The sequence below is a fragment of the Ascidiella aspersa genome, chromosome 1, assembly GCF_963924565.1.
Source record: "Ascidiella aspersa chromosome 1, kaAscAspe10.2, whole genome shotgun sequence".
In the NCBI taxonomy this organism is placed as follows: domain Eukaryota; kingdom Metazoa; phylum Chordata; class Ascidiacea; order Phlebobranchia; family Ascidiidae; genus Ascidiella; species Ascidiella aspersa.
The window spans coordinates 35,545,785-35,568,590 of record NC_139447.1 but is presented as its reverse complement, the minus strand read 5'-3'; the positions used below and the strand labels follow the sequence as shown (position 1 = coordinate 35,568,590).

The window sequence follows — 22,806 nt, the reverse complement described above, 5'->3', positions numbered from 1 at the left end:
TTTCAGAATGACGTCACAAAATTACGTCATATTATAATAGTGAGAAAACCATCTGTTGTTCTCGAGCGAACTCAGGCGTAAATATCCAGTTAAAATTAGGCCTAATCTCGCAAAGGTGAAAAAAATTTAAAAATTTGTTTAAACTTGGCAAAACTTCTTAAAAGGGTGCGTGAAGCAGGAGGCATAAAACTAACGTTTAAAAAATAGCTTGCGGCCCGGCTCACATATGGGCCGCGGCCAACAGTTTACCGACCACCGACTTACAGCCTGAAGAATAAAAGTGTAAGTTTTGTATCCCTAATACTATCATCTCTTATCGCCAGGTTTACGGTAATTAATTAAGCTACAAATTGCAAAAAAAATCCGAAATACCTGTTTGTGTTTGTTTCTCCCCATTTCGTGAATAACAAAAAACAACCAGTCTATACTTTAGGCACTAAAAGAACTTTCAAAAGCACGAAAAACGCATGACAAAGCACGAGCGACATCGCGTGCCGGTTAAAACACACTTACTCCTGCTGGTAGATGGCGGTAGCACGACGCGCAGATTTTCACAGCAGGCCTCCGCGAACACCTCAGGATGGTGACAAGCGGCAGGGGCGAGCGCCCTTAGTACGTAATGGAGCTCCTTGCTACCCATACTACCACTGGTAACTCCGCAACTTGCGTTGCCAGCTCCCATTGATGCGATGCCGCGAATAGTCTGGAAAAATAAGGGCGGTTTGATGAAATATGTACAAAAATATTTTAAAAGGGCCTTTGAGTTAAATGTTTGGCCAAATTGCTGACACTTAAAAAGGCTTTTTTGCCGAATTTTTTTTTTGCTTTATTTGGTTTCTTGCTTTTTTTAATTGCTGAAGTCTTGGGGGAAAATCTATTCAAAGATGTATTGTAGTATTTTTCTGCAAGGGACATTGAGTTGAATTTGTGTAAAGGGCAATTTGGTGAAATTAAACAGTCGTTGGGAGAAAATTTTCTAAGACTGTTTCCTGAAGTTTGTGAAGTTTAAATGCACACTGGTTGAGTAATAGTCTTTAATCTTGGAAATAAAACCGTTCTCAAAATTGTAAGTAAAATCATATGCACTGTAATTCTTAGGACTGTTCAGATTTCCATTTTTTAACAACCATTCTGCTCTAAACCTTTAACGTGTTTCTACATGGCGAGCTTAATTTATTAAATTATTGCACCCAAACAGGCTTATACATATGTTAAACAAAGTAACCTCGTGCGAACTTGCCAGTCATTCCATCCCTTGCTATTTAAATGACAACAGATTGAGAAACTGGCACAAAACCGGGGTTTGAAAGCTGGAAAGCGGTTCCTTCCGCCTATCAAAAGGCCAAGAGCAAGGCATCGGCCAGGGTAGTACACGTTGCACGTGCCTTGCAACTAGCAACAGGAAACTGGAAAGTCGTGTCTCGACAAGCGGAGATAATCTGCCTTTGCACAGCAACAGCAGCAGTAGCAGTAGAAAGGACCCGACACGCAGTCGCAGCGTGGCTATAGGAGCAGTGCGTGTCCAGCTGTACGCCAGCCAAGCCAGGCCTGAAAAGGCTGATAGTTGTCGCAGAATCAGCAGCAGCCGAAAAAGGCGCTCTCTCTGTGGGTGGGTTTTTTTGAAAGATGCCTTTTTCTTTATGACGCAAATACACAACCTCGCTACGACGGCGAGGAGCAAACGGCAAAAGGGAGCGTGCGCCGTAAGATAATCTGCGAAAGTGCATCATTTGAAAACGCCGCTCATTCTCCCACTCCTCTTGCTTCGGGAGCAGAGTGGGAGGAGGGAGTGAGGAGTAGCCTAGTTTGCGGTGGGACGACGACGGCGAGGCTTTTTTTGGCGGCCAAGTCTAGCGTCAGGTTCAACGACACGCGGTAGCTGAACAGAGAAAAGCTCGCTCGACCGGGTAGAAGCACGACTGACTTCTGTCAACTGGATTTGGTTTCTCCGGCTTGGATCTGCAGTTGCTGTGTGCTGTCTGCAGTAGAGAGGTCGAATCCGTGGTGGGACTTAACAAGTTTCTTACTGTTTAGCAGAGAACCACCACAAGGTAGCCAGCAAACAAATTTTCCAAGAAATTTTAACGGCAAAATAAACATACTTGTCTTGAATTTTTTGGAAAAAAATTTCACCACGACGATAAGAATGCTCTTTTTTTTTTCAAATTAAAAATATGAAAAATTAACAAAATTGATTTCCAATATCAAAGAAGAGAACCGTCATCGTTCAAAGATCGTGTACTCGGCGTGACAAAACATACCACGGGACGCGACCAGAAATATGGTCCCGTTTTATTTGCCAGGGTCGCCAAATGCAGTAGTTTTATTACATTTAATGAAATTAAATAGTTCTGGCCAATTTTTTTTCCAAAATGAGAGAAAATTGCGGGAAATACGAACACATGTTTCATGATGTCCACCTAAGAATCTGTAAAAATAGGGCTTACCCAGAATGCAAAGAGGTTAGAGGGTTCATAAGGCCAAATTTGTAGTTGAAGATCACGATTTTATAGGTAAACCAACCACAAAACTGTCCCAAAACAATTAAAACGAACAAACCTTTCTTAAAAATCGACAAAACATAATCTGAAAGTTGTGATTAACAACCCCTCAAAATTTCAACATCAGGGCTTCGTAGAAGGGTCGCCATAAATATGTTCCAAATAATGTACGTACTTGGGTTTGCCTAAAACTGAAGTTTGGCACAACTTTTTATTACAACAACCCAAGGTAATAGTAAAGCACTATATTTTCTCGCAGAGTTTCATATATTTTCTGGGCGACGACTAACTCAGTTTAATTTATTAACTGAATTGCGCAATTGCAAAACGAATGAACCGAATTAGGTTGTAAGTAGGACAAAGCGAGGTTGGGCGCGAAACGAGCACGGTCTATAGCAGCTCACAAGCAAATTACAAAGGTGCGTATTTCACAGCTTCAGCGACGCGCAATAAAAAACGTTGCTTGGGTTCAAGGGGAGTGTCAACGTTGGATATCGGGGCCATTGCTGAAGAAAATAGCTTTAACATATTGTTAACCCTAAAGTTTTGTGTTATTGTTCACCCAAGTTACTACAAGACACAGGGTCAAATTTTTGAAACTTCACTCAAAATGTAACACAAATTAATACATAAAAACTTTAATCGGTTTAAAAAGTCAACGGCAAAACGCGAAATAACGGAATAGGGAGGTAGTAGTATTTTTGTAAAGCTATACTACAGTTCTGTATTGCTATTGGTACGTCATTGTTTGTAGTCATAATCCATTGTTTGTAGTCATAATCACTGCGTAGCCTGCTTCTATCTTGGTGATAGGACAGCTTGTTATTAAATCAGTTTTTTTTTCAACTTTTTGTTCCCCAATAGACATTTATGGACCTCTTAAAACTAGTCCATGGAACACCAAGTGGTCCATGCACCCCAAATGAAGACCCTCTGTAAATGATCTACATTATTTGTCCGAACATTGGACAGTTTGTGGTCAGTATGGATTCTCTCTGCAGCCCCAGCGGTGTAGGGACAGGTAACAGGTCTCATTAGGCAGCTAAAATTCCTACATTTGGAATTACCTTGCGTTATTTTCCCGCGCGTGCGGCGTTGATTGTGCGAAGTGGCTAGTCATAGCAAAACAGCTTATTGCCCTTAACATATTTTAACGCCGCAAATTTAAAGCCAATAACCGGTAATGATGCAGCGACCTTTGCACGCACTCGGTCAGACAGACAGACAGCGCTAGTCAAACACGGGCCAGCTCAGCAAACAACAGCACGGGCAAACGACTTAGGTATTCGCCTGTAATTGTCGGTTAAGGAGCCTGATTTATTGTCCTGGTTACCTTAGCCGTTGTAAAATGGGCCGGCACTTATCTAAGCGTTCAAGCGGAATATTTTCTATATCCCAGGGGTTCTTAAACTGGGGTCCGCGAGGAAGTTTAAGGAGGCGATAAAGGTCATGTTAAAATCAAAGTTTATACTGTAAAAATTAGGTGATTTTTTAATCTCGGAGTTTAAATGAAAAAAATAGTTTGGTGCCTTCTCCTTCGACTTCGACTTCGTTTTTAACTGAACATTCTCTGCCTAGTTTACATGTTGTGTTTCGTGTGAGGATTCTTTGTACTAAGATCATGTGATTGAATCTGGTTTGTCCCTAATTTGCATTTGTTCGACAAACATTAAGCTATAGCCTTACCTGTTCTTGTTTTTAAAGAGCTAATTTGGCGTTTTATGGTAAGGATACGTTTGAAGCTCACAGCTTAATAGTTTTTATTGATGTGTTCGCAGTAAAGGCGTGTATTTATTTTACCAGTGCCGATGAACACGAAAAGTACATGGCCTGTTTTTGTTTTTGACCTTCTCAATCATAGTCTGAACTTTTAAGTCATGCGTGGTTGGATCTTGGTTTGTCCCTATCATTGCATTTCTTTCAGAAACACTAAAAAGCAAGCCTTACCTGTTCTTGTTTTCTAAACCAGTGCTTTTCAACTTTTTTTGCTTTTGTAAACCCTTAAAGTTGTTGTGACAAACTCATGCAACCTGTTTACTTAAAAGGTAAACTGAGGAAAAAAGCGATATGAAAAATTATTATGAATATGAATATCATCATGTCAATTAAACCGAGCGGAGCTGCCGAAGTTTTACACACTGTCGGTGAGAGTTTGATTAGGTCTGCAGGCTGGTTGCGAGTACTAGTCCATGTCATAAAACAGCATTCAAGCCTATAGGCAAATACGATGTAACATTAATGGTTGATTAAAAGTTTGCAGTGAACACTTGTATACCTTTTCGTACCCTAGGGTGCACACTGTTCTAGAGATCTAGTTTGAGCGTTTAAATTATAACCTGCTTTCAAGTCATGCATATCGCAAACAAAACAAACCAAAAAAATCAATAAAAAACGCAAATTCGATCAAATTTTACCTTGTCCATCGACACGCGAACTGTGTCGTCATCCTCCAACACGTGACGTAACAATAGGGTGGCTAGCGAAGCAAAGCCGACGTAGCCATGGCAATGACGCAGCTTGAGCAGAGCGGCTGGACCACCGAGCTCAGCAAACAGCAACGCCCTCTTGTGACCACCTTCCTGGCCGCTTCGAGTCAATCTGAGAGGAAAATAAAACAGAATTAGAAAGGAGTCGATAGCTACATAGAGCTGAAACGATGACGTCAGAATATTTTAGGTTTTTGTTCCCCAATCGAAGGCCCCTAGGGGGTCATGCCTGAAAATGTAAAGGTTCTACGATCTATACCTTTTCTATACAGCTCCGGACAAAAATCGGTCTGAAACACAGCGTAGCAAGCCATAACAACCAAACAAGAATAACGGGAGAAACAAGATATGTCCCGAAAATAAATTAATTTTCGGCCAATATAAGAATAAGGATTTGCTTTTAGGGATTCATTTTGTAGGCAACATTGGATGACTGGTTGGCTGTATTATTCCCTGCAAGATAGTTTACTGGACTATTATTGTTCTGTTTTTAGTATTCCAGAACACAAAGAATTTAAAATAAAATCAGGTCATTAATTTGTTAAAACATTTAAAACAATTTATTCTAGGAAAAGTTTCGCACGTGGTTTAAATTGTTGCAAGTAAAATGCAATTTTGTTTGGTGTAAGTTTAGGTAAAACGTAATTTCCTTAAAAAACGCAAATTTTGGGCGAAACCTAAAGAATAAAATTAAACACAAACAAACAGTGTGCTATTTATCAACTTTGCTTGAAAAGCAACTAGGCCTCAATTAATGGTGATAACCGGTGGATATCTCTATAGGATTCATCAGTAAATTTCCCGGGAAACCACTGATTAACTGAAAGCAGCCAGCGGTTAGAAATACAGATTGCTTCCTAATTTAGGCCGATTGAATGTGCTTTCAACACAGGAGTTCAAACTAGGGATACATTTATTCTCTGTGATCGGTTCTGACGAATACAGTGGAGCTAAATTGCCAAATCAGGAAAGCATGTATACCTTTTTAACAACTAAAACAGTGTAAGTGTTGCCAACAGTTTAACATTTTTGCTTTCTATTTAACGTTGCAGCGTTGTCGTTATAAAGAAGTGAGCAAATTAGAACACGGATATAACCTAATAAAAGAGAGTTCAATGAGTTTAAACTTAATTACATGCTCAAATGTTAACGGGATGGTTAAGACCTCTGACCGACCCTTCACATTTTGACCATCGTTAATGTTTGTCAAATCGTATAGCAATGTAAGACAAATCACGACTATTCATAAAACTTGGAGATAGCTGGCGGTGTCAAGGAAGTTTGTGGGTTCAGCGAGCGTAAGCGAGGTACAGCAAAGTCATTTGCAAATGCCAAACGGAAAACGAGCAGCGTACCGGCTCTTACTAATCTAAATCAAATTGTTTTTTCAATTACGATGATTGATAGACAAGTACAGCACGTTTTGCTGATGCATAGGTTTTTTTGCGGGCCATTAAAAATTGTTACCTAAACGAGTAACGAGAATGTAACATGAAGCAAATAAAACAAAAAATTAGAAAAAGTATTAGAGAATGAAGTATAACGCCCTTATTACTATATATGCCATTGACGTTTCGCTAATGAATAGTTTTTTTGGGAGGGGGGATTTTCACCTAAACTAGTAACCAACCCGAGAGAAAATGTAATATGAGAAAATTATCACAAAGACTATTCATGAAAGAGGTATGTAAAGAAAACTAACACAAAATGCCCTTTTTACTGTGTAATTGACGTGAAGGTGAAATGCAAAACAATTGCGCAAACCTGTAAAAAGTCATTGCAGTTTTTACTAAGTTGATTTTGTTTTAATTTCATAAACGCCATGCGAAAAAAATTACAAAAATTCAATCCAGTTTGTATCGAATGCGGCCGTTCCCCCGTAGAAGAATCCCATCATACAAAAGTTTGCTGAACAGCAGACCTTTAGCAAGTAAAAGCAACTATTTAAACTGTCCTATTTTTCTTGTTTAAATAACTAATATCTTTAAAACGACTGGGAGATAAGTGTAGAAAAAAAGGGCGGGAAAAGCTCATAATATATTTTAAACAACTGGGGAGGATAATTTTTATAAGTGTAGGAAAAAGCGGTAAAAGCCCGAGGAGCAGGCTGGGCCTCAGACAGGGAGTGGAGCCGCACTAAAGGGCGGCAACCGGCCGGCGGCAGCGGTAGATGCTAGATTCTGCTGCTGCTGCGGTTTCTTACTGGTGCGATCAAGCGAAAAATGGCGCCAAGAGTCGGCGGTTTAACGGCCGTGGCCTTGACTTCGTGGAAGGGCAGGTTATGGATAGGGTTTGATCGCTTGGACGCGTGGCTTTAACCCAGTGGTTCTCTGCTATTTCTAATGCTCAAGGGTGCCGCGAGATATTTTGAAATCTTTAGGAATTTAATTTTTCAATTAAAGCGAAGGTTTTAACTCTTTGTGTTTGATTAGAGTACAATACATCAAAATATAATTCCTACATTGCTTATCGTTTATTTCTATTGTTCCAGTTTCGTTTATTTATAGTAAACCACTTGAAATCATAGTGAATTACTCAACGAAAATTCTAGTAGGGGTGTCGCAATCTTTTTACTTTTTCTTTGGGGCCACAATGTCAACAAAATGTTGCGAACCACTGCTTTAACCAAAGACGTGCTTATTGCCAAAGGCAGTGTTTCCCAACCCATGGGACGAGAACCAAAATTCGGTCACCGTTTGATTTGGTTGGGTCGCCGACTGCAGTAGTTTTATATAGTTCGATTTATTGAGATTGCTTCTGAGCAAGAGTTGTTCAAAATTAAAAAAAATATTGCATGACCGGCATGATATCAAACTAATTTGAACTTAATAATACTAATGTCTTGTGTTTGGTTAAAGGTGTTGCTGTTATACCTATACGCTTGATATTTTACACAGTGGTTCTCAACCGGGGTGCCGCGGCACAGTGCGGTGCTATTTCTAATGATCAAGGCTGCCGCGAGATATTTTAAAATCTTTATGAATTATTTTTGCTACCAATTCAAAAGCCTTTTACTCTTTGTGTATGATTACAATAAATCAAAACAGAATTCCTACATTGCTTGGAATTCATTTGTATTCTTTCAGTTTCATTTATTTCGTTTATTTATAGTAAAACACGTGACATGTGAGATACTCAGCGGAAAATTTTGCTGATTCCAATGTATAATTCCAATGTATGTAACATTGTATTGCACAGAATCACAGCTTACAAAATGCAATAGTCCGTTGCAGAAGCTTAAGAGAAAGGATCTGTGTATTATACATTGGAATTGGAAACTTTATGTGTATAAATCGCCCAGATACTTTCTCTTAAGCTTCTGCAACGGACTATTGCATTTTGTAAGCTGTGATTCTGTGCAATACAATGTTACAATAGAAAAAACAAATTGGCACGGTTTACAAGAATTATTTTAATACGCTATAGGTAAGTCTGTATGGATTTTAATGTATTTATGAGCCATCATCATTAAAAGACAAATTAGCCAAATGCCAATACATGTTTAAAACTAAAAATAAAAAATGTGTAAAACAAAGGCAATTCGGTTTAACACGTTTAAAAGTACCCAAGCTAAAAAAATAGCGATTCGGCCGTTGGGTTGCGCGCAAACCGACATTTCAAAAAAGTCAGTCGACTGCTGTCAGTCGCCAGTGTATTGGAGGTTTGCGGTCAAGGCTGTTGCTGCTCATGCTTCAGCACCACTGAGAGAGCGCACAAGTACTCTTTACAACGCGCCTGGTCGCAGCTAACAAGTGGGCAGAGCGTACAACAGGTAAGATTATTAGAAGACGGAGTTGGCTACCTTTATAATCTATATCAGGGCTGCTTAACTGACGGACCGCGGTCCGAATGCGGACCTTATCTGTCTTAATATTTACTTGGCAATGCGATTTGGTGAGTTTTTTCTCGGCAAACAATTGCTGCTGTTCATTGAAAACCCTCTTTCTATAGTAACGGACATTACAGAATTCTCAGTTGAAGCGATGGACAAATGTAAATTATTTCATGAGTTATAACGGACCTAAGCAAATTTTAAACTTTTGTAACTGGACCTTTGTTAAAAATAATTCAGTAGCCCTGATCCATATTCACCCCACCGTTTGGCTTCATAGAGTTCTAACACAGCGGCGTTCAAAACTTGGGTAATAAACCGTTAGCATGCCATCACAAGGTATTTTTTATGCTTTTACAATGTGCGTTTTAAAGTAATTTTAATATTTGTCTGGCACAAGTACTCTTTATACCGCAGCCCGTTTTAACAAAGGGTCAGAACGCACAACCAGGTGAGTTTATAAGTCTGGTTGGCCACCCTTGACTGAAGTCATTTTGGCCAAAATAACTTGCCTTGAAATGTCTTTTTGACTTGGGTTGAAAGAGTTTTTCCATTAAGCATGTTTTAGTAAAATTAGTATATTTTTGTTTTCACAAACAATTTTTGCTTACTATGTGATGCGTTTTTGTTATTTTTTACTTCAGGTATTGCGCATATAATCGGACGACGATAGTTTTTTTTCGACGGAGAGCAAAATTAAAAATTAAAAAACGAGCGAATCTAGAACTTCGTGACCATTTTTATACAAATTAAAACATAATGACAATCTTTCATTAAATGAGAGATTTGAGCAAATGAGCAATTTTAAAATTCAAAACGCTACTTTTTTCGGCGAATTGATGTTTTTTGCCCGAGTTACCGCAAATTTCACTTTCCACATTTCTCACACAACGATAACACCCAAAAATGAAACGAAAATTGTTTTTTATTTTAATTAATATTTATCTAATATATGCAGATTATGTAAAATGATGCCTTCGCACGCTTTTTCTCAGAATATAGTGGCATTTATAATTGCTGTTTATTTAGGTTTTACCCAAACACCAACACACAATACATTCTCCACTTGGAGGGCAATGACTCACATATGCGCTCCGGCACACAAGTGCTATCAGTACGGCGAAATACACGTTACTGGCGAATATTAAACTCTATTAATTATCAACTTTATCTCCAAGTCAAACCACAACAGGCTCCCGAGTCGATAATGCGACAACAAGGCGGTACACAATGCTTACAAACTTAAAAAACAATTTTACAGACTTAACAACCAATTTACAAACTTAACAATTTTTATACAATTTTAACAACCAATTTTTAACCCTGATGAGGCCAGCAGGTATCAGCTGCCGAAACGTCAGCTTATACTTGGTTTACACCAGAAAAGCGATTTCTAACTATCAACAACCAATTGCTGAAGGTGCTACGCGTAGACCAAGTCTAGCTTCATTGCTCACAATACTTGCCACTTTGAGCTTGTATGCAAATTGCAACCAACGGCGTACGCAGGCCATGCTGAAGCATATTAGGAAAATAACAACATCATATCCATTATATTATACAAATAACTTTATCAAATTCGACAAACAACATATCAGACTGAATCTCGTTTCAACTTACACAAAAACGAAAACTATTCTCTTTTAAAACGGTTGCGAATGTAAAGATTTACATTATAATGTAAATAAAGTTAGCATTGGAGTACAATATGACCAAACTTGATTTGGACGTTATGAAATAAAATTCAGCTTAAATTAGCCAGAAATGTGGAGCAGGGCGTGTAAACATTTTTTTTTAATAAAACATAATTTTCAATTCGCTTAGAAACTTTAAACTTCTTTCTAAAATTAACGGTTTACATAATTCTATACATAAGAGAAAGTATAAAAAAAATATATATATAATACATGGGAAAACTATGAAATATCTTGGCAAATAATATTAATAAGGACCACTAGAAAAATGTACAGTTTAAATGGAGCAAAACTGTAGAATAAAAAGAATAAGAAAAATCGGGGAGGGGAAAACATCACAATTACACCTATGGCAGTACCGGCAATCGTACTGCAAAATCTACATTATCGCGCTAACATGTAAAAGGTTGTGTAGGCCACTTTGAGATACATTATAGGTGCTTTGCAGAAAGTTTTATCGCTTAGCTTTAAGCAAATAATGCATTACAAATACGAGATCATTTAAACGCCCACATCTGCAAATATTGAATCTTAATGCTGTTAGAGCTTCAGAAATATATTCATCGAATACAGTTATATCGAACACACATAAATAAAATAATATATGAACTGCAACGAAACGACAAGACGCGTCTAAGCATTTAAAACTTGCAATAGATCCAACAAAACTGCTTAAATTGGAATAACGGAAATAACATTTCAAAATATTTTCATAGTTCCGTCGCTTACATTTATACTGTAACTTTTTCAAAGCGATAGAAGCAATCAGGTATCACAATAAGTAACCTTAACTAAATCAAAGGCTTAAAATCTTCAAATTTTTGGCATATTAACTTTATTTTAAGAATGAATTGCTGTGTTTCTTAATCAATGTCAAAAGTAAGCTGCAGTTTGATCTGGTTGGGTCGCCGACTGCAGCAGTTCGCATGGTTAGATTTATTGAGATTGCCATTTGTTTTACATTGTGCTTACTTACGAAAAGTGTACAGTGAAGGGTCGCCGTCAAATCTCCGCTCTTATACCTACGACTATTGTTTAAATCGCTGCGAAGAAAAACCTTGAGATCCACTGATTCAACAAAACACCCAAAAATGCCATAAAAGCCTTTATAACCGAAAACTTTCAAATTTAGTCTCATGCTTATATAGGCAAACTCCATCGAAACGACAGACAAGCTTTGGGCATCGATAAAATTACCTAAATAGTTAAAAAGTGCCCTACAAACGCAGCAACGCTAAAAACCCGGTTGAATCATATAGTTTGTCGCTAAATTTATACTAACTCTTGCGCAGCGATAGACGTACAAAAACCGAACAAAATAACAGATCAACGAATCCTATACTTGCATATACGGGGCTATAAATCGTTATATGTATAAGTTCGTCATAATACAATAACTTCGACGCTGTAATCACAAAACAGCAACCGCAAAAACTGCAGCCTGCTAACAGTTTAAAAAAATGTTTTGCTGCACTTTCCAGTCCCGATTTTTGTGTTTTTCGACACCTCTGGACTATTCGACAAACGGCTGTCTTCCTATCAGCTAACCTTCAAATTAAAAATGGGCTAAAAAGGCTGGCGTTTGCCTCAGTCGGAAAATTATGGTTTTACCAGGATTTGCAGACGTAGTTTTGCGGTTTCTCTGTTGTTACTTGAATGCGACACTCGAGCTTCAGGCTACGGTTTTCAGATGCTCGTCTCGCTAGACTAGCGGTTCCTAAACTTTTCTAAAAAATTGCCTGGTGGACCCGTTGCAAGTATTTCGATATTTTTGCGGCCCTATAAAAATTCAAGGATCAGTTGACCCATGTTTATTATAGTACAATGGTGCAGTCACAAGAGACGTCATAAAACACGCTTTATGATTAAATAATAAAGCTAACTAAAGACAATAATGATGACAGATAATGTTTCAATCATAGACTAAATGTTAAAAAACCTAAAAACTAATTCTCCTTCTGAAACTGCTATGCAAACCCCAGTTTGTGAACCGCTGCGCAAGAACTATATACGATTGGGTACGACCTTGCCTTCCCGCACACACAGCAGGCAAATCGCGGCAAGCAGTTGTAAAATTTCGAGCCGAATCGGCGGTTTTTCCGGGGAGGGTGGGGAAATTGCGTAATCGCAAGGCACGATCAGAACTGTCGGTTGTTTGTAGGCCGGCGGCACCTGGGGCCCGCGAGAGGCCGGTGCCCGAAACGGCGCTGTCTGGCCTCGGCGCCAGGGACGTGACTTGAGGGCTGGGACGTGACGTTTGAAAGATTCGGTTCGGCTCGCGCTTTAAATAGGCTCGACTCAAATGCTGTGCGTTCGTTTTTATTGTTATTGATTTTCTTACTATTTTAAATAAAATTAGAGTAAATAAATTATGATGATACGACCAGGAAACCCATTAAAAAAGGTAAGTTGGAAAGAAACACATTAGAAGCACTTCGGAGGCTGCTAATCAGTTGAGTGTTGTCAGGTGTACTAAGTATTCATTTATGTCTTTCCTAATATTTTGGGAAACGAAGAGCCTTAAAAAAAGTAAAATTCGCTTAGTTGCATTTTATTGTGTTGAAAAGAAATAAAGAGATATTCGAAACGTTCAAAATAATAACGCCGAACGTTGATGTGCAGGGCGTTTTTCGACGCTTCGGAGTTCGTACAGGGCTTCGAAACGCACTGGAATTCGACCAGATTATCAAAAAATGGGCAAAATTAATTCCTGTAACACTGTTTTAGTTCGGCAAAAAGTTTAAAACTTTCCTAATTTGCCAATTAGGCACGAGGCCATAGAACGCCCCTAACTACTTTAAGTAATACGTTAATGCAAAATTTTTAAGTCGCTACAAGAAAGTTTTAAAAGGCGGAATGGTTTGTTGTTAAGTGATGACATGCAAAAGCTCAAAGCTGTTATATAAGCGCTCACAGTTTATGTAATTAATAAAGATTTTGCACTGGTGAGAAAATAAAGCCGTGGAGTTTTGAAAGTTCGGCGCCTATAGACGAGACTATAGGTCAACGCAGACTAGTGCTATCAAACAGCTTTTTTTAATAAAGACATTAAAAAACTTTTCAAAGAAAATCTATAGGTTTTCAAGAACTTATAATCGTAACGCTCGATGTTTCATTTGATTTAATTTTAAACAGAGCAGTACAAATGCACGTGGTCAACAGTCAACACATAACAAATAGTTCTAAAATCGGTTTACTCATAGGGTTTTACAAAATTTTGTAATACTTTTTTTTTTAATTTAAAAACGTATAAGAAAATATTAACCACTTTATCTTCCACACCGAGCGATTTTTCTTCGAATTCAAAAACGAACCCTTTCCATGCGTTCGCAACAAACTGCACGAGAGAGACTGAAGCACGAAAATCACACGCCAACACACATTTTATCGCGAAGCCCAGCAATCGACGTCACAACGCGCAAATATGACGTCACAGAGGGTTTTGTTCGTCACAGGAGGGTAGGGGGGGTGCAACGTAGCGAGGTACCGTCCAATAAAACAAACTGGGGAAGTTTGCGTAAACGAATGTTACACTTGGAAAGAATTCGGCGTAGCTATGTCGACCTTGGGGCTTCGGGTCACTGTGACGTAACAATGCGCCGCTCGATCTTGCTCGGTTAGTGCGGTCAAGTGACAAAAGAAACAATACAATTGCGAATTGTTAGTGCTCGAAATTACGATCTGAGAGAAAGCGAGATTGTTTGCGAGTTTGGGAAGCGGAAGCTCTAGTAGTTGATTGGATTTCACGGCATATGAAGATGTTTGCAGGTTTCATATGATACAGGAGGTTTGTTCATCGGTTCATATGAGATAAACTTTTTTTTGTTGGGTTATATGTGAGATATGATGTTTGTTCGTCGGTTCATATGAGATATAATTTTTTTGTTGGTTCATATATGAGATATACTTTTGTTCGTCGGTTCATATGAGATATAAGGTTTGTTCGTCGGTTCATATAAGATATAATTTTTTTTGTTGGTTCATATATGAGATATGATGTTTGTTCGTCGGTTCATATGAGATATAATTTTTTTTGTTGGTTCATATATGAGATATAATTTTTTTCGTCGGTTTATATGAGATATAAGGTTTGTTCGTCGGTTCATATGAGATAGAGATATAATTTTTTTTGTTGGTTCATATATGAGATATAATTTTGTGCGTTGGTTCATATGAGATATAAAGTTTGTGCGTTGGTTTATATGAGATATGAGGTTGTTCGCTGGTTCGTATGAGACCGGTATCGAAGACAGGCTATAACTTATGTTCGTGTATGGACCCCTATGCTTACCCTAGCAAAAAACAAAAAACCCAAGACACAAAAATAAATACTCCAGACTTTTGGTCAAACCAATTAAAGACAAGTAAAAGGAATTATCAAAAAAAGATTCATTTGCTTTAGAAACTTATATTGGTGGTTTCCGCGAAATAAAGTTACGTCGCAAAATAAATAAACCCCAATAGAAATGCCGGTGACACAACTAAAGGTTAAGAATAAAAGTGTACGCACTGTATTTATTGAAAGCGGAGCTTTGGTTATTTTTTTTTAATCTAAAGTTTACCAGCGACCTGACAATACGCACTTCGAAATGTCAGGCAGTTTGTTTAGCAGGGTTAGATAGCAGTGTCCATTGTCAACCTGTTACAATATGCATTACTCGTCCGATACTAAGGCCGACCCGATATCAAAATAAATTTGTACGTTTCGGCCATGTTTTGCAATCTAACGCAGAGGTTTCTTCATCAAAACGGCAGATTTCTGATAGAATATTATATTAAAAAACGAAGATAAATAAACTTTCCCAACGCAAAATACTAAATATTTGAACGATTTTGTTATTTGAGCATAGTAATGCTTCACCAATTAGAAAACGTAGTACGAATATCAAAGCCCATACAGATCTTTAGAAAACCTTTTCGAATATTTACTTTTAAGTCCGATTTTCTCGTTTACTTTAGTTTATGTGAATCTAACCGATATAATTAATATATGCGGGGTACTGGGCTCATCTGTACTTGGGGATCGGCAAATTTAACTAAATTTAGAATTAAGTGCAAACTGAATATGTAAAAAAAAGATATCTCCTCGCCCTAAAGCACGTCAATCACGACAATGACTTCAAATGGTAGCAATATACTTTCGACTTTGTTGTCTGAGTCCAAATCAGTGATTTATAAGTTCTAGTTTTTAATAGAGAATATATTTCGCCAATCCGGCATCATCAGTCTCTGCAAAAACAAATACAAAATATTGCAAACACGTAAACTAGGTGTTAGAAATTAAAAGTCATGGGAAAATAATAGTAGAACAACGAACTACGCGATTTCTACCACCTAGTTTACGTGTTTGCATTATTTTGTATTTGTTTTTGCAGAGACTGATGATGCCGGATTGGCGAAACATATTTCTCTATTAAAAACAAGAACTTATAAATAACTGATTTTGACTCGGACAACAAAGTCGAAAGTATATATTAGAATTAAGCGCTCAATTTAAGATTGTTTTTTTTGAGCGTTTTGAGTCGTAATAAAGCTGTAAGAGTAAGTTGTTTGGCTTCTTCCTGGAAATGGAATCACACGTGTAAACAGTTGTATTACAAATGTTGCATATTGGTCAATTCTCCCCCTTCGTGAAAGCAACACACTACTTGCATACGCGGAAAAGATGATTTTTCGGTTTAGTTAGAACGAATGTGTGGCGATTTCGATGAACACAGCAGTTTTTATCGAGCGACAACGCTTATCAATTACATTCGAACAATCGAATGGCCATAGCTTACGCAAACACCTAATACTAAATTTCCTGCTTTTTAAAATCAAACTTATCACATTCTCAAGTAGGATTTTGAGTTGAATTTATTATCTTGGGGCAATTCTAGAGATTCTGTCGTCTAAGAACAAATCGCAGCAAAGTTGGGATGCGATTACAACGTTTGCTGTTTCTTAGTTTTTATTTTAAACTAATTTAGAAGCAAATGAAAAATGGTATTTTCGACTTATGCCGGATAATACTTTACTAGTACAAATCTAACGTTGTCATCAAATCATACAAAAGTTGAAATAAATCAAATGAAATGAGTGAAAAATTGGCAGCCCGTGCAAGTTTGATAAACTGGGAGATAACCACACAGATGCAACTAATAAACTTAATTATATTCAATTTATTGAAATATTGCATTTATATGCAACAAGTGTCCTATTTTAGAAAAAAAAATTGGCGCTGGCCTAGAATCCTACCACAACGAACATTATTTGGGTTAGGGTGCGATTTAGCGTTTGGGTTTGGGTAGGTCAAGTAATATCAATAAATTATAACACTTGACCCACCCTCACCCAAACATCGTGCGTTGCTTTAATAATTGTTTCAACAGTGTTGTAGGATTCTAGACCAGCGCCAAAGCCTTTAAACAAAGATATAGGGTTCGTTTAAGACTTGTTTATATCGTGTGACTAACGTTATTAGTGATATGTAATTAGCTCATCTAGCTTTTTACTCGCAGTAAATTTCATCAAAAACGGTAAAAGTCAACAAAAGCAGAACTTACCAAACGAAGTGCGCTGACAATATGGCGGCTTCGGTGCTTTAAACAAAATGGCGGAATCGAGCGCATTTTTAACAAACGACGGGAAAAGCGAGACTGAAAACAGGCGGACGGCAAATAACGCTACAAACTATTATTTTGTTCAAATATAAGGCATACCGCGCTATACAGTTTTCTACGGTGTCAAATACCCTCAAGCTGTTTTGGGCGCATTAGGGCAAAAAATATGCGATTTTGCCCGAAAAAGGCGATGGAACCGAGAAGGTATCGAGGCGGACATTTTGTCTGGTATTAAGTGCAGACCGCAGACGGTTTTAGTCAAGGTCGAATTGCGACAGTCTTTAACCGCAAACGAACCATAACCTACCGAAGAAAAGCGACTGAAAGGCGAGGGCTCTGATAACGCGACAATTATAGGCGACTTCAGGGCTCGAAAAACGACCGAAAAGCAACGATTTTAGGCAAATTACAAGGGAGAAATAGAAAAACTTACCTTTCCGCGAAAGCTTTCCATCGTTATCCTTCAGAAACTGGGTAAAACCTTAAAACACTCACTGCTTTCAGGTTCAAGTGTAGAGAACCCACTGACTAATCTGGCCTATTTTTTTTCCACGCACTCAAAATTCGCACCCGTTTGACTCCAGAGGTTTGAATAAACAAAAAAGGCTCGTGCAGCAATTTACCAACACCAGGCCACGGAAGGAAGCACCGCTGATGCTGTTGATGTTATGGCTAGGGTTTTAATTCCTGCGCGTGCGAGGCTGCAAAAAGGCTCCTTTCGCTTCGACTGTGAACTGTAAGTGCGCTGTGTTAAGGCGCCCGAACCAGGCTCAGCATCGGCGGCGGCCGAGCGGTAATGTTATAAAGGTCCCAGACTGGCAGCAAACCGCAGCTTAGGCCGGTGTCGGTCGGCATAAAGGGACGCGCTAAGGTTCGGTTGAATGTAGGTGCAGCTGCGGCCCTGGGCCATATTTTGGCGCGAAAAATTTCTAAAACGGGGGAGTTGGAGGCTTTTATCGTCATTTTTGGCGGTCCAAATTGTGCTGGCCATTTTGAGGGCATTTTTGAAGGATTTTTTCAAATTCCAAGGTGCGTTTTGATTCTTCCCCCTCTTTGCGCGCGCCCTGGGAGAAAGCGTTCGAGAGTGGCGCGAGCCGGGAGGAGCAAAAGCAGAGTGAGAGGAGCAACGAAGAGGAGCAGGAGTAGCGCACGTGACGTGATCGGAGAGCGAACACGTCGAGGATAGATTGGCCTGTCGCTATCAGCCTCACGACCTGGCGCCCAACGCGCAATTACCAGCAGTGGCAGTGGTAGCGCAATGCTGAAGCCGCGTGCTCGAATAAGGCGCTGTCCTTGTCTTGCCTTCTTGCTCTTCGATCCAATGAGACCGCCCTTATAGCGACTTGAATGTCTCTTGGAACTGAAGCGGGAATTCACGAAGGGCGGGTTTAGGTCTTACTCCGATTTAGACGGTTATTACGACTATTAGGTATTAGTCCTATTTTGATCTTATTCCGAACTGTGTTCTATTCCGACGTTGATGTTGTTATTATTGCGGTCTTATGGCTGGACTCCAAGTTACGTTCGTTGCAAAATAACAATCTATGTTTATTAGAAAAGCAAACATGAGCATTTTTTTAGCTTTGTCGGAAAGGGTTTTACTTTAAAAATAGTTTCAATCGTTAAAAGGTTATGAAACATAATGAACAACACTTCACATCCGCACACGCGTGTTTAATTACAAGGTTAAAATCTTGTCTTTATTTAAACACAGTTGTAAATCACAACCCCCCCCCCCTCCCCAGAAAAGTGGGTTGTAGGTGTGTTGTAGGTTTTTTTCGTTCTTTACTAGATGCAACTTTTTGTGATTTTTAGGTTAAGACCTTGTCTTGATTTAAATTCATGCTGTAAATCCCCCTACAAAAAATTGGGTCATTGGTGAGTTTTATTTGACGAGTTTCGTGTGTGCATCTCGCGATAATTATGTTACCGTTGATTGTTTGACAGCAAAGAAGGGTATTAGCTTTTCCGTTGTCTGTAAGATGCAACTTGCGTTGTTTTTAACATCACTTGATGTAACTATTTATTTGAAGCTGTTAGACGTCAATTTTGTTGAATAGGCAACTGACTGTAAACGACAAACAAAGTTATGTGGCGAGTTCCTAAAATCCAACTGGAATTTTATAGAAATTACAAAGAGATTTTCAGCCATCAAAACATGCAAACTAGCGCCACTAAACTGTTCCAAGAGAGCGAAGCGGTTTTACCCTTCAGCCCGGTCGCATCTTAGCGGAGTACATCGACTTGCAACATAAAATGGCCTTGGGCAAACTACATTTGCATAAGTAAAGGTTATACTTTTTGGAGCTTAACGAAAATTGCATGCTTCACCGTGGCGGAATCGACAAAGGCGACAACAGTCTTCGTAGAGGTAATATTTCAAAGGTACTACCATTTTTTAAATAAATTGCCGTTTACACACGCGAATTCTGTATGGTTAAGGATATTGGGGCCTACGGTTATTGAAAACGCACACATTTAACGGTATTTGACCTGTAAGAGACCTAGCAATGTATCTCAAGGTTGATATTATTCAGTACTTTTTTATATAAATATTTCAAACATCTTCCGGCGAGTTCGATCATAAATCGCTCCCTTTTTCTCTGGAATGACGATGATTGCTAACATTGTTTTGTCCATTGTCGACAGGCATAAATTTCGCAGGTGTGCCGCCGAAATGTTTTATCTCTGGCAGTGTGCCGCAGGTGGAAAAAAATGTTCTCCACCCATAGCACCGGCTTTAAAACAGTTTCTAAAAGAACTTCTTCTGGCAAACGGATTATGTATCTGACGCAAGTTGGTATTACCTGTTATTCCACATCTACATCGTTTCGACAGAAAAACACAAACCTTTGATTTTATGTGTTTGCCTCATGTTCATACCGCAAACAATACACTTTCATTGTTTCGATTTTAAGTCAATGTGGAACGACGAAAAGTGTAACTCTTTTCAACTTAAAAAAATCCTGCTCGAAAGACAGAAAATAAAGCAACAAAGGAAACATATTCAAGGAAAATGGATGTTTTTTTTTTCTGTATTACGGAAAACACACTTCCAGATACGGCGCTACGGGGACAGCGCCTGGTGACCGACTTGACCTTTCGCGAAACCGGGTTGGGCGTTGGGGTGGCATTTGAAACGGCACGAAGTGCGGGCGACACACGTTTGCGTCTGATCTATACGGAGCCCAGCGCGGATCACTGATCAAAGCAGCAATTCAAGCTGTTTTGAAGTTTATGGGTCAGGATCGACAGGGAAGTTTTTTCTACGAAGGCCGTTGACAACATAAAAGGTAAATGGCAATGCCGATAGAAACGTTCCAAATATATTTTACCGCACGACGAGTGTAACATAAAAAATAAGATGCTCCGCATTACTAAATGGGTGAAAAATAACCTAACGAATGATAAATTTGAAACATCTAAATCACATTCACACCAACACAGATACTCAATTATTCCGATTTTTGTCCAACAAGTTTATTTTTATGGACTGGTATCTCTCAACCTCATGCAAATTTATGATAAAACTGTATTTAGTCCAACTATAATAAGTCTTTACGTTCGCTGAGTGCTGAACCTCGGAACTACACGTCGATTTACTCCAAAACAGTGTTTCCTTAAACTGTTTTGCAAATTTATTAGTAGCTGTGTTAGATGCATCATGTTTCAAACTGGGTATGCAGTCATTGAGCGGTGCGAATTGATAATCGGGTTTTTTACCTCAACATTTCCACAGAAATTCAAGGGTAACGTTCACCTTTTGTGTAGAATATATATCTTACACGTTGACTTTCTTGAATACGTACCGTACGTCCCCACTGCTGGCCTGTAATCATTGAATAGTGCAAAACTAAGCCGTCAAACTGCTTCAAGACAACACAAAACTTTAGAACATGTAAAAAGAATCATTGGACTTGGAATTCGTGATGAGACTTTCGTTTAAAGCTTGAACGGTCGGGGAAACATCTGGTCTGGAGTCATGAAATACTTCACGAGTTTTTAGGAGTGTTGGAGTTCCCATGAGTCATACGGGTGGTAACAAGATTTTTTACAAGGCTAATGTTTAAACTAGAGTTTAGAGCACTGGTATATATATTTACATAAAACTTATTATCTTGTAAAATGAGTAGGCACAACAAGACGGTTATGAGACGAAACTATGCAAAAGCTTGTCGAAATTGAAAAAGCATATTTTTTTGGTTTGCGAGCCAAGTCGACCAAAGCGTAGCAAACTTTAAAGTTTGAAGGGAACAAGGTAATTCGACCATTTTGTATTCCATCGAAGAACGTAGGTTTATAAATGGTTAAAAACTAACTCAAAACGTTTTATTTTTACTTTAAGCAACCCGAAACATGACGTCATACCCCCTAAAACAGGTGTTCTTAACCTTTTTGTACAGTGGACCCCTAATATTTTTCTTTCTTTGCGTGAACCAATGTAGGCATAACATTTTTTTTCGATGTGGTCATACATTGGCGTCAAAATATAAGTAAACTTCAAAATCAGTCGATTTCGGTCCAAATAATGTGAAAGTGAAATGGAGTCTAAATACATTCAGTGCATAACGAGATACAATTAAGCTCTTTTTTGAAAAAATAATACTAACGTTTCGTTTAGGTCTTCCTGGCCCCTTTAAAACTAGTTCACGTAAGGGGTCCATGAACCCCAATGTAAGAACCCATGACCTAAAAAGTGACGCAAGACCGAGAAACAATGACCTAAGTATGACGTCAACCTCCTAAAAAGTGACGTAATCGATCTTACCGGAGCAGGAGACGCATTGAGGAGTGGAGAGTGTCCGCATCCACGGGAAGACAGAGGAAGGAGGTTGTGGCTCTCACAAGGCGCTCCGCATCATCGCTTCCCACCCGCCAGAGAAGATCCACCGAAGATCCAGATGAGGAGATTGGAGGAACAGAGGTGGAGGAGGATTTGTCGCTAGCGTCCGTTTCCATGGTTTCGTCTGCACGGAAGACCGATTTATCAAAACGAGGGCTGCGAAGTCAGTTTAAAATCGCCCGAGTTCGACTCCCGACGAGTCCCGGATAAATGCGCGACTTGGTCGAGTCCAGAGTCCGGCTCTAACACTACAGCCAGCATTTCACGCAACTAAAATAACGTGAATATTTAGCAATCCACTTATAGAGGTTTCATATAACTGATCCACCCACAATATACGGTTGGAAAATATTCCACCATTTGATAATACACTTTTACAATTTACAGTTGGTAGCCTTTATCAGCTTCGAAACGTAATAATGCGTGTTTTAGGTAGTCTTACTCGAGTCCCGAGGCCGACTTTAACTTCAGCCCTGGTCAATACACTCAAAAATTTTGGTATTAGCCGTCAATATAAACAGGTATTAAATACTAACTTACTAAACATTGTATTTTATGTACATATCATGGACAGTGAACAATCTTGGAGTAAAATCCTAGATTTACTTTATTTAGAAGTACTTTTACTTGGAACGGTTTCGAAAATCGGTGAATAAAATCTATATAACAAGATATTTTGGTTTACTTAGGCTGTTTTAGAAACAAAAAACGTATTCTGTCAAGAAACTAAGGGTATTAATTCGGACAAAATCCAGTGATTGACCCTTGACCCCTTCCCCACCCCTGCTATACGTCCGGCTCAGGTTTGCAGCTAGACAAAACAAGTGCATGTTTTTATTTTTAACCAG

The 22,806-nt window shown here is 38.8% G+C and overlaps 1 protein-coding gene across 1 annotated transcript in view; it reads right to left on the bottom strand.

Moving 5' to 3' along the window:
• The window catches only part of LOC146170272 (E3 ubiquitin-protein ligase HUWE1-like), a 149,072-nt gene that overhangs the window by 57,405 nt on the left and 68,861 nt on the right, over window positions 1-22,806 (bottom strand). The window contains exons 43-45 of the mRNA XM_083391035.1: window positions 21,884-22,082; window positions 4,916-5,099; window positions 514-703 (exon numbers count right to left, since the gene is read on the bottom strand). Coding sequence (XP_083247161.1) covers window positions 514-703; window positions 4,916-5,099; window positions 21,884-22,082 — 573 coding nt within the window. The remainder of the gene's footprint in view (window positions 1-513; window positions 704-4,915; window positions 5,100-21,883; window positions 22,083-22,806) is intronic.